The sequence below is a fragment of the Sesamum indicum genome, linkage group LG6 (genome assembly GCF_000512975.1).
Source record: "Sesamum indicum cultivar Zhongzhi No. 13 linkage group LG6, S_indicum_v1.0, whole genome shotgun sequence".
NCBI classification, from domain to species: domain Eukaryota; kingdom Viridiplantae; phylum Streptophyta; class Magnoliopsida; order Lamiales; family Pedaliaceae; genus Sesamum; species Sesamum indicum.
This window is the reverse complement of record NC_026150.1, coordinates 2,192,621-2,206,292: the sequence shown is the minus strand read 5'-3', so window position 1 is coordinate 2,206,292 and position 13,672 is coordinate 2,192,621. Positions and strand designations below refer to the sequence as shown.

Sequence of the window (13,672 nt, the reverse complement as noted above, 5' to 3'; positions counted from 1 at the left end):
TACAACTGGTTTTGTTAATATAGAAAGTCATTTATATTTTATCTGGTATAATAGGGTGAAAAGTTGATTTATTTGATAAAAATTGTGATAAGTTGAATTTAATTACTTAGGTGGACTTATTTTACACATCATCTTCATTTGCTAGAATTTTGTAAAAATCATTCCGCTTTATTTCATAAGTAGCAAGTTGCATGAATATTTATTTTTATCATAATTACTTTGCAAAATTTATTTATTTTCATGAATTGGTGCTCCATGAACTGACATGTATAAATATCAAGGTTATACAACCCATTGCAATTAACTAAACATGTTCGATTCTTGGTAAGTATCTTTTTTTACATATAAAATCAGTTTTTTATACGTTTTTACTTGGTAACATTTAAAAAATGACAGCACAGCAAGCTCACATTAAATTTGCACACTCAGCTCACATTAAATCATGATAACTGCCGAATCAAATCACTCAAAAACTTTCCTACATTTAAAAGCATGAATCTAGTCCAAACCATGACTAAATCAACTTTTCAATAATGAATCTTGTTAAGAAAATTGTACATTGATGTTATTTAACAAGTATAAAAGAAATTCATATACTACTTTCTGTACATTCTTTAAAGTTTTGCACAAATTATGTTTTGTAAGAAATTGGATATAAGGTGCGCATGTTGTTAAAAGATAAAATGATATATTAAACAAACACACGACAAAGAAAATGAATTTCGCACTAATAGTTTATCGTCAAGTATAATTATATTGAACTTCAGGCATAAATCTCAGTAAATTATTGAAACAAGAACTTCACTGTTCAAAATCAAGTATCACAAAATCCATTATTCGCAATGAATTTACCTCTAGCCCGTACCCACAATCCTACAAACTAAACTGATTTTACATTTATATCATATAAACACAATAAAATTAAATGGGATACAACTATTAAAATATTTTATCGAGATACCGAAAAAGATCAATGCTTTAGAAAACTATTTTGAATTAATAAGTACATGAGTGCCAAATTTTGGTTTCACAACAAAATTGCATAACATTATGATCAAATTAATATAAGAGACAAAAAGAATATAAATCTTATAAATTTCAAGAATGGTGTGGATTATGTTGTCTTAGGGATAAGCATGGCAAGTTATCTTCCCCACCTTGAATTAATTTGAAAATAAAAAATTAGTCTCCAGTAAAAATAAAATTCTTACAACATATGTATTTAACGTGAAATAATATAGAACAAAATTGTAAAGTCTTAATCTTGACACTTGCAATCTCATCTTCTTTCACAGGGTACTACAGAACATATGATTAATTATTGTGATTTTTTCTTCATTGTTTCATCAACATAGAAAATGCTATGATCATCAAATATTACTTCCTCATGCCCTTGTGTTTATGCTTTGTTCTATTGCAATTACACAATTATTCCCTAGAACAACTACAAAGAGGAAAGATGTAAATTTAACCAAATTCACTAATGTCCTTTTTTTTTTCATTAGAATTCTAGTTTCATGGATATAAATTGAAATTAATAGCTGTAAAAGCTAAAATAAATTTCCAGAAATAGTGCATGTTTATTTAATACTTGACATAATTGTAGTACAAAAAGCGTCACAATTTTTTACTTATGAATTTCTATCTTTTTCCCACTTGAACAAAATCAAATAAGAAGATTGAATTGGAAAAATGGTTTTGTTTTTAAAAAACAAAAATACTTTGAAATGGTGGATTATTTACCGACTCTAATTACATACAACCCATGTGGTAATTTGTAGCAATAATATTGCATATTTAGTTTCGTCGTTGTTGCTTACCGCAAAAAGTGGTATGGGGGATAGATACAACAAAAATAAGTTCGGATCTTTTATGCCAAAAATTATGTTACATCACGTATTCTATTTAATATATGCAAATTACATATGTAACTTTTCGTAAATAGTATATATTGAATGAAATATGAAATGCAACACTAATTTATAAACAAAGATCTTGTTTGCCATAAATATTGGAATTTTCCATATATTAGGTTCCGCAAAATATGGGATTACGCAGAGATTTTAGATAAGTTGTATCATCTAGAATATCCATATTTGGGTCAAGTTTTCTTCTTTCTTTTAGTATATGAACAAAATAAAATCCAAATAACATATTATAATAAATAAAACAATCAATTTTCATATCAGAGACCTTCTTACATAATAAAGGTAATAAACAAATTGAGAGCTCTTGAAAAATGCAATATTTTTCTAATGTTCAAATTTATTAAATGTAAGTTGTAATACATCATAAATCGATAAAATAACCAAATACTTTATGTCAACTTCGATTGCAAGTAAAATATTCATTACACGTAGTTTTCATTTAACCTTTGCTGTCACATACAAATATGGGAATTGGGATATCGGGATGTAGATTACATTCATATTCAAACAAAATATATAACCATTCATATAATTAATTATGCAGTTATGATATTTGAATAGCGTATACGTGTAACTAAAGCGTTATAATTCACCAATGTCAAACTTGTTTGCCTTACACAATCTTACTGGAGATTTGATCATGAAATATAATTTTTTATAATTAATGTAAATTTTCAAACTATTAAAAAACTCTCAAAAAATAGGAATTTTTTATCTAAAATTTAAAACTCTCAATCAACATTTTCCCAATTATGATAAATGAATAAGAAATACGAGTATTAAACATTAAGATACTTACTCAGTTTATGTTTTATTAAGCCATTTGAACATATAGATTACTGTATATTTATTATCTATCTATTCTATAAGGGTCTGTTTACATTTAGTTATAAGTTTGGATTGTGTTATTTATCCAATTGTGTAAATCATTTTCTTTTCATGATATGGCTCAGTCCGAATCCTATAAACTCAGAACAAGCCTTGATTGGGCTTAATATAAGATTAGACCACATGTGGTCTGATTGAAAAATCCAACTAGAAATCCACAAAGTATTCAATATTTTTACTATTAAAATTTTTTCATCCATCACTCAATCTAATTAAGTAAACAACTTATAATTTTTATTAATTTATCAAATCCTGCAACAAATCCATTCAGGTCCTGTTAATCATTCACCCAAACCACGAAAATAAACGAGCCCTAAGTATTTTAAAACACATCTTAGTAATTTTTTCAACAATCTAATATGTAAAGCTATTCCATGTAAAATTATAAGGTTTATTGGTAAGATTTTTGATGGTATAGTGCATACAATCAAATCACCTTATGATGTTATGAATTAGAAAATAAGGTAAATTGGTTGTGTTTCAGTATTGTTGATTATGCTTTTATTTGTAATTAACATTAATGCAGGTGGTGAAAAATGCTCATTGAGAAAGTCTTTGGACATAAAATCTTTGGCCCAAGTCTTTAGCAAGCTCAATAAACGGGACTTGCAAAAAACATATTAGCACTCCAACGATCAAGATTTTTTGTGTTTTTTGATAATTTTTCAATTATCAAGTCAATAAGTGAAGATAGAATAATAAATTCTAATATATATAGATATATAAGACCGATGGATGTTTAGAAAGTGAAATAATAATTTTGTTAAACCAAGCGCATGAGTAGCAAATAGTATGCTTGTGTTAAGAGATCGTTATTCTATAAGAAACGGGAGGGCTGACTTTTATAGTTGTATTTCGCAGCAAGGAAAAAGGCACCATTGGGACTTAAGTCAGCAGTTGCTCGCGGAGAAGTCTCTAAGTTTTGAGACCGTTGGCAGAGATCTTCAAAGAGCCTAGTTGTGCAGGGGGATTTTCAAGGGATAAGCTCTCTACGGGATATACCCCGAGATTTCAAGGGTAGTTGGAGGTGTGAGCAATATCCAGCCTTTTACCTTTGTCTATGTGGGTGCTTACTCACTCCCAGAGCAAATGGTTTCCTGCCATTTGAAAAGAGGTCTCAACCTGGTTGCTCGGTCAGCACCAAATGCTTGGGTTGATGGGTTTGGGTCGCCGCCCATTTCAAAGAGGTCCACACATGGGATCCAGCCCCTCGGGAGGTCATTCCCTCTTGGGTGTTGTGCACTTTCGGGCCCTTGTACCAAATTTCCCTGTGGATTAAGCCTTCAAATAAGTTAGGCCAACAGTTGGGTCGAACTGCCTTGCTTCGTACCAATTTAAATTTTTATTTTTTTAATTAAATAATATCAATTTGAATATAGTAATTTAATATTTTTTAATTTAAAATAAATTATATAATACAAATAATACATTCAATTAATTTTTTTATAAGTAATACTAAATATCATTATAAAATTAGGTAATTTAATATATTCTTTTTTTTTCTAAAATGAATTATATAATACAAATAATACATCCAACTATTTTATTTTTGGTATTTTATATATAGAGTTGGATACATGTAAAATTATTTAAAAATTTATCTATAATATCATAATTTTCTATTAATAATGTATTTCATGTGAATGAATAAATAATAAAAAGTATTACAAAATAGACTGGGGCGAGCCTAATACAAAACCCGTAACCGGCCTTGAACCCAACCGGGTCCAATATTTTATCACCTGGACCCACCCCAGACCAGATAATATGAGTACCAAACCCTTTCCATCTAGGTTAGGGCCTCGAAAATCGGGTCAGATTGTCATCCCTAGTCTTAACCATTGAGTAGCGGTATGCAAATTTTTTATTAACTAGTCGAAAGTCAGTCCAACTGAAATTCGATTTTTATCGAATTTAAAATTCGCATGGTATTCGATCTTTTTAAAAATAAAAATAATATTTGGTTCAATTTTGATCTTTTGTGTTGGTTAAACAAATCAAACTGAATACTGAATTTTTTAAAAAATTCATTATACTATAAATATATATATTAAACATCTCAATATTTGTATTTATAACAAAAAAATACTTTTATTAATAATACATAATTAATTAATTATAACTATTTATCAACAAATAATTTATAATTAATAAATTAACATTATATCATAGTTTTTTTTTTTTAAACGGAAATAAACACCCCTAGCATTGAGCGCTCATTTACTTTCTCAAACTTCATTTGCCCGTTACACCACTCCGAAGCCCATGATTGTGGTGGATTCCCCCCACCTCTATTTAATATTTAAGTTGACAAGTGATGATGACAACTTTAATATTAAACGAGTATATGTATAATAATTTTAGAAAATATTATTATTTTTAAAAATATATTAATAAAAGTACAAAACATGAGAAAATATTAAAAGGAAAAAAAAGAGATGTTGAAATTGAGAAAAGAGAAATGGGAAGTTAAGAAAAATAATTAAATATTAAAAATTAAAAAAAATTACATATTAAAATTAAGTGAGACACGAAAAGAATACTCTCAATAGATAATTACATCATACTCGATCACCTCATATAATAATGCAATAATCAATCACATTCACATCGTAGAATTCTCAAGGCCCAGCCGGAATTTCAGTGGGCTTGGGCCGAGTCGGAATGGGCGGGCTTTGAGAAAAATGAAGATTCAGGGCCCAATTTGAAACTCAACCCCACGGGCTATTGTACTTTTGGTCCCGCTCTAACTTTTTTAAATGATTCACAATCTTTATAATTATTAAGATTTTGATTCCATTCTCTCCAGTTCCATTAGTTCTTACCCCAATTTTAAGGATTGGACCAACACCATGTCTCAAAAAGTTAAGGATTTAAAATTGGTCTCAAAAAGTTTAGGAATAAAAAGTCAATTTTCATTTATTGTTGAATCTTCTCTTGTCTTAATAATAATAATAATAACAACAACGAGTTTATTGTGCCAAAATACCATTCGGGATTATGCAATTTAAATATGTATTAATTTAAATCTACTGAAATAGTTTTGACTTGACGAAAATAGAAACCAGAATTCTGGACATTGCATGCCTAATTAAGTGCGAAACGGGTAGTACTAGCAAAAAGCATTAAATTCTTTTAAAACTAAAATGAGTTGATTAAAGATGAGGGACTTCTCTTCTTTCAAGCATGGATCATCCTCATACCTCGCTGTTGTTTCGTCTTACCGACATCCAGAACAAAACTAATGATCGGACCACAAATTCACCCCATTTGTACAGTCTTCAGATTAAACAAAGCAACATATGTACATGAGCAATTCAAGCCAACTAAACTCAGATGTCTTAGAAATTATGCTCAAGGGCTCAACCCCATCTTCACAGCATTTTCTACTAAGAATCATGTATTAGCTGATTGTGAAGGTAATCTCGGGTGGTTATGTTCACCTTCGTAAGTGACAATTAGCATCGAGGGCTCTTCCAAGCACCGCTCCACATGTTTCCTGGCAGGGCAGCCTCTCATGCTGCTACATTTGTAGTATCCCCTGCAGCAAGATCAGCAGTGTTAGTAACCTGTTGGAAAGTTTCTTCAACTGTTTACTTATTGTAGAAATAAATGCAAAAGAATTTGTTCATCGTAACCAATAGTCCATACTTGCAAGCCATATAGAAACAGTATACAAGAATCTTATGAATATTATGGGGAAGGTATCAGTGTAGGCCAGTAGCTGCTAAGTAATTACGCAAGAGGTATATATTGAAAATTCTGTCACAAAAATTCCATCTCCCCAGAACGAAAACCCTTGATTTCATTCTTATAATGTAATATGCCGACAAAATTAGGTGAAAGGGCGACGAGGATGAAACAATGAAACAGAGTTTCACATAAAACAAGCAACGGAACTGTGCATCGATGTCTACAAGAACAAACATAATGAATTAAGATTGCTTGATCTCTTGCAACAATCTATTAAACAACAATTTGTTAAACTACTATAAGCAATCAGTTAGAGGAACAGCCTTGCAATCAGGGAGGGGATGGCAAACCATACCTAGGATGAGGAGAACCTTTGATTGGTTTCTGACCATATTTCCTCCAAGAGTACTCATCAGGGGGTATATCAGCTAACTTGTTGCTTATAGCAGGTACTTTGATCGACCTTTTTACTCTGTGCTTCCTGTTGCAAACTTTCAAAAATTTAAACAAAGATGACAACAATTCCAAGCACCAATTACTATATCATGCGATCGAAAAGGATGAAGAGGACAAGCAAAAACAAACACCTCTTCTTAGAGCAATGGCATCTACCACTGACTCCGCATTTCACACTTCCTTCCTCTCCCCTCCCAGAGCACTTTCTCTTGTGGTGGAATGAGCTTTGATCTGCTGAACGAGCCGCACCGATTAAATGAAAGGAGCTGCCATCCAAATTAGCAACACTACCATCTATACTCAATGAGGAGATAAAGGATCTTGTGGATGACATGGTTGGCGTGCAGGTAGAGCTATCGAAATTCAGGCTAATGCCGCTATTACTACGGCGATACATCAGTTCAGCCTGCTGTTTCAATTGCTGCTGCTGCTGCTGAAGTTGAATCCTTTGATGGTGGAGGAAATGATAATTGGGCAACGGCGTTTGATGAACATGTTGCAGAGGATTCTTCCCATGAGAGCTTAATTCAAAAGAAGGGTTTCCCAATGTGAGATCACTCTTTACATTGGACGCAACTTCTTGGAGTTGATTGCCCTCTAGAGGGGTAGTTTGAAGAAGCTGATGCGTCTTGGGATGTTGATCATCTGATCTAAAGATTGGCTTCTCCAAAAAAATACTTTGGGGGAAAGGTGTTTGAAATTTCTTGGCTCTTCTCACTCTAGCATGACCACAACTAGAATTGAGAAGAGAAACAACTTTCTTGAAGTTTTGAACAGCCTCCCCTGTTTGTTCTACTAGATTCCTAAACTGATTCTGATCTTGAGGTTGAGACAAGAGATTAATCACTCTGTAGCAACTTTCAACTGCAGCAATATTTGCACTTTCAACCTCCTCCATGCTACCCCCTTCAATCCCAAAAACAACTAAGGAGAAACAATCAAAGAAAATGAAACAAAACCCTAATTCCCAAAACCCAAACCACCAAATTCCAGAGCAACATTAACAGGGAAGAGGGCGGACCCTCCAAACTACTGATTGAACAGATCTTCAACAACCAAAACATCAGACACCCAAATACTCAGAACCCCATTCTTGGCAAAATACAAAGCTAATCTCTTCTTCGTAGCAATCACAAGACATCCAGGCAAGAACATGATTCATGACTCGAGCAAAAGGGCATCTAAAAATCAATCAGAAGCAAAAACCCACATAGCAACAAATGCCAAAACAAACAAGAATTCCATCAACCACGCAAGAGAGAGCAAAGAACTCAAGGCTGCAGAAGAGTGAAGGTTAAGAAAAAAGTCAGAAAAAACGGACCTTCAGTTGGACTTTAGGAGGAAAATGCTGTCAAACCCTAGATTCTCTCAACATCCATGATAGAAAAAATTAGATTGAAAGGTGTGAAACAGAAGACTTTGCTTGGCTTTTGCCACGAAATTGGCGCAACCCACAAACAAGTAGGTGAAAAAAAACATTACAAAAAGTACAGCCTTGACAATATATATATATATATAATTGCTACTGCAAATAATTGATTATTATACTACTGTTGTCAAATATTATAATTAAACTACTCATCACATAGTATACGGAGCAGGAGAGTGGTGGTGCGAGAGAGAGGAGTAGGGGGTTGCATTTAAAATAAACCTGCGCACCAGGGGGGAAGCGCACAGGTGAAACTGCCGTCCCTGTCACAGATTTCAAAGTGGGGTCAACTTTAGACTTACTACTTCTATTCTTTTTATTTATTTTAGTCTTTTTGTTATTCAAAAATTACAAATGTCAATAATATTTTACACACATTAATAAATACCTCTTATTGTGAGCTATTATAATAGAGTATTTATTAAAATATTTATAATTATAAAAAGTATTTATTTTTTAGATAATAAAAAATATTTAAATAATTATGACATATTTCAGGAGAGCACATTGTAATTTACATTTATTTATTTTAACTTGCTTTAGAAGTATTTGACTAAATTTATTTGGGACTAATTACACTTAGATTATTTCTAAAAATGCGAATTATATTTTAGTAAATTACAACAAGGTCTCTTAAGGTTTAACATAATTACGAATAATCTTTGTTGTTTGAAAAATTATCAATGACCATATGATTTTAACGGTCGTCTAACAATAAACCCAATTCGTTATATTTGCATTTATTTTTTGTGGTAAACTGACCAAAATGTCCTCATGGATTAAGAATTATAATCTTATATATATTTCATGGAATATGTGGATATTTTTAATTTTTGCAATTTAAAATTTTTTCATCCACCCCATTGGATTGTTCTATACATTTTTAAGTTTTTTCTTAAAAAAAAAATACAATAAGAAAAAAGTAGATAATTTCATATCTCCATCTCAAAATATACAATTTCATCAAACATTAGCGGAGTATTGTAATTTTTTAAACAACGATAGCGTATTCATAATTATGTCAAACCTCACAGAAGGTCATTGTAATTTACCCTTATTTTCTCCCAAAAAGTTTTGAAATTATAATTACATATTTTTTGAAAATTATATGTTTATGCCTGATTTTTCTCCATTCGAATTTGGACCAAAAAAATGATGTTGTTATATAAAAATAATTACATAAATTTTTAATTTTACCCATCATTTAATATTCTTATATATATTATTGTACTTATAAAGTTACATGTAATAGATATATATAGTAAGGTTAATATCATTATATTTTTTTTTATAAGTACAAAATTAATGGAGATATTAATTGAGGGGTAAAACGAAAATTTATATACTTTTTGCTAAGACTGATATTTTTAATCCAAATCCCGATGAAAAGAAATCTTGTGTAAATAGTGAATTTTAAAAAATAATATAAATAATTTTGAAATGTTTTAGAGGAAAATATATTACTAAAATATATTTTGACTATATATTTTTTAATAAACTAATTTTGAATTTTGTAAATTTGTACTGAGAAAAGAGCTGCTCCTCTCATATTTGGCTTGAAAAATCTCTTACTTTGCTTCAAAGGTTTTCCCTTCTCCTCCGGCGCACTTTAGCACGATATTCGCCAAGAGTGGGCCCGTATTTGGGGACCAGTGGGGCATCCTATACTACCCGCTGTCGCAGTTCATTTATTTAGCCGTTACATCTGAAAAACCAATTAGTTTATGCCACATGTGCACCATATTTGGTATAAAGCAGACACGTATATAGAAGCCTGGCTGATTGGGTCCACTGACACGTATTATCGTGCTCCCGGATGCAAAGTGTTGTGTCGTAACTCTACGGTGTGGGTCCCAAACGGAGTAAAACTCATTTTCAATTTTAGTTTTAAAATAGTCCTCATCTTTTCAATTTATTTTAAATTAATCCCTCTAACTGTCTAACAAATAAGTATACATTATGTTTGTTTTCATTTTCAAATTATTTTCGAGACAAGTTAAAATATATTCAATATTTGCCATTATTTAAAAACACATTATTTAGGTATTTTTAACTATTTTAACATAAATATATATATATACACACACACATATACATAAATATATATAAAAAAAATATGATTTGACAATAAATAGTAATTTTTGTCTCCCAAAACACAACATTAAACATATAATACTTATTTTAAATTATCTCCGAAAACAAACCAAATATACATACTATCTCTAACACATACTTATTTATCTTTATTTTTCTCTCTCTATCTCTACAAAATACAACAAAATACTCAAAAAATGAATCCAAACATGATGATAGTGTTTGATTGCAATTTTGGTCCATCTCAAAACATAATAAATATTTGGCTTGATTTATTTTGGGAGGTTTTTGCAGTGTATTTAGATATTTTGGAATAGTGCCTCATTTATTTTTTGTTCAAATACGTCTACACTAATTATAGGTCTTATAAGCCCTACAATTAAAAAAATTACATACATACTCATATATATATATATATAAATATATAAAAAATACATGATTTGAAAATAAATAGTTAAACAACATCAAACATATTATACTTATTTTATATTATCTCCAAAAATAAAAATCCATATATACACCTCTAACACATACATATTTATTTTTATTTTTCCCTTTCTATCTCCACAGAACACAACAAAATAAGTCAAAAATAAAACTAATCATAGTGAATCTTTTTTATATTATCCCAATAAAACTTTTTTTTTTTGGAACAAAAAATTGTTTTAGTCCTTCACTTTCTATTTTCTATTGCAATTTGGTCTCCCATACATAAACTTATAGGATAATATATTTTTAATTTAAAAAATTATTATTGGACAATTTAGGATAATATATTTTTAATTTAAAAATTTATCATTGGACAATTATTCAGATATTTGTGCACATTTAATTTTTAAATAGAATCTAATTATTGTTTTAAAAAATATATATGTTACTTAGATAAATAAAAAATGTCAAAAGAATAGAAAAATTATGAGAAATTATTTAAAAAGGAGAAATAGAAGTTGAGAAGAAAAAAAAAATAGTAAAATAATTTTAAATAATGGCTAATAAAAAAAATTAAACACAACCAAATGGTGATCTTCAATTATACATAGATAATGATTTGATTAATAATATATCAATACAATTATCATAAAATTTATCAAACTTCTAAAAATTTTCAAATAAACGAATACCCCAATTTTCAATATTTTAGTTGACATATTTATTCCTCTTCTAAGTTTAAAAATAAAAGGATCAAATTGTAACAAAAAATAAAAAGTGAATGATAAATAATTTTCTCAAAAAAAAATAAAAATTATAAGGATAATATGGAAAAGTCACCTATTGGAGGGACTAATTTGAAGTGAGTTGAAAAGATAAGAACTATTTTAAAATTAAAGTCAAAATTCGAGGACTAAAATGATACCTATCCCAAACGTGATTAAAAACACTCTTGATAAGTGTACATAATTTAATTTTTTATTATTTTATTTAATTATATAAATAATTAATAACAAATAACTGACTATAACGTATAAATATAAAATCTTTAATAGAAAAATTAAACAAGACGTTCAGTTTGCTTAAAAATAAATATACTTGAGATTATTTTGATCTAAATAAAAAAATGTAATTACTCTAATCTCCTAAAACTTAAAAAATAAATCCTTTTTAGGAACACATTAATTAAAAAAAATGAAGGAAATGGAATACTATTTCTTTTTTTAATTTTTTGAAGAAAAATGTGGAGCAGAGACAAGTTATAATATAGTATTTGATTTTATTTTTTTTTTTCTTTTGGGATAAAATTCAAGATCTTAATATAGTGAAAGGAAACTAGACTAAAATGTTAATAGTCATAACCGGACACCAAGACAACACAAACACCTCAAGACACGATTTTAGTGTAGTAAATTAACAATAATGACTTAAACTAATAAACAATATATAGTACTTTACTTAATTGTACTTTATCCAATGTCTTTTAGTTGATTAGTTGATATCTTAAGATGTGCCAAATCCACCATACTATAAATTTATAAAGTCAAGTTGATGATGAGTTGAATTTTAGTCAATTTTCATCAAAATTGTCAATTGACTAGCTCCAAACGTCACTCTTGAGATAGATCAATATTTTGGACTACTTGCGTTGCACTCGCATTAATAATAATAATAATAATTTGTGTCGTGGTTTATACTAAACTTTCGATTATTTTGATTTTTTGATAAAGTATTTCTTGCTTTTTTTCAGCAGGCAAAAATTCAAAATGAATTGTCCATGCAACCATGCTTTCCATATTCACTCCATTCCATAGCTGCATATTTTTTCTTAGCTTATTTTTTTTTCTCCTGACAACTTGTTTTTACCGTGAATCATCTGATTTTATGTTATAAAAATGGAAAAACAAAGATACAACCCTACAAACATGTGGAGGAAGATAGTGTTTGCGTGAATCAATCAAAATCCCTATAGTTGACTTATTATTGTCAAGAACCAACGTCTAATTAAGTGAAAATCAGCACAAATACCAAGATGCATATTTAGTCTCATCCAACGCCTTAGTAATAATTCAAACCTACATCGATCATGGGTGTAACAACATTCGATCTACACTACCAACATGGCATTTTAGTAATTAAAGCACTAGTTTATCATTTGAATCTGATCGACGTAGAGATGTAATAGATTGATGGTAATCGAGTTAATCAACAGAACATGTGCTTAATTTTTAGTATATCAGTTGAGAACACTACAGTAGTCGAGCAGTTTTTTGACAAACTTTTACAGACTAAAACATCCTGACGTAATTGAAAATTCTCTTAACTAAAGTAGTCAGCACGAGCTCAACAATTTTTTTTTTTTTTAGCTTCAATCAAAGAAAAGGGAAAAGAACAAATCTTTATCTTAATCCAAGAACTTTTGATCTCAACGTATACATTGCCAACAGCCAAAGTCTTTTATAGTACCAATTTTTAAAACCTCAAATTGGATTTGACGCCTTATTGAGATCAGAGAAAGAGAAGAATTTTACATACTTTTGAGGCAACACTTTACCTTTTGTAAGCCAAAAAGCAGGTAAAGGCAAATTTGTGCTTTGGGATCCGATAAAGGGCGGCCACCCTTTTGAAAATTATGGCATAATGAGACATTGATAGTGCTATTGCAGCATACGGTGCATCAACATTTGGAGACCAGATTTTCATCATTGAACTGAAATGAGAGACTTTTTCACCACAGTATATCCGTTTGTTGTGC

At 29.8% G+C, this 13,672-nt stretch overlaps 1 protein-coding gene across 2 annotated transcripts; it reads right to left on the bottom strand.

The window, feature by feature from the left end:
* LOC105163383 (probable WRKY transcription factor 21) lies at nucleotides 6,059-8,586 on the bottom strand. Of its 2 annotated transcripts, XM_011081698.2 has the most exons (3): nucleotides 7,097-8,581; nucleotides 6,865-6,990; nucleotides 6,059-6,357 (listed from the first exon to the last, which is right to left on the bottom strand). In XM_011081698.2, the coding sequence occupies exons 1-3, from the start codon at nucleotides 7,861-7,863 to the stop codon at nucleotides 6,213-6,215; spliced, it is 1,038 nt and encodes a 345-aa protein (XP_011080000.1). In that variant the 5' UTR covers nucleotides 7,864-8,581; the 3' UTR covers nucleotides 6,059-6,212. The 2 variants fall into 2 exon arrangements, with proteins under 2 accessions (XP_011080000.1, XP_011080003.1); XM_011081701.2 differs by lacking the exon at nucleotides 6,059-6,357 and having other exon boundaries at nucleotides 6,864-7,000; nucleotides 7,097-8,586.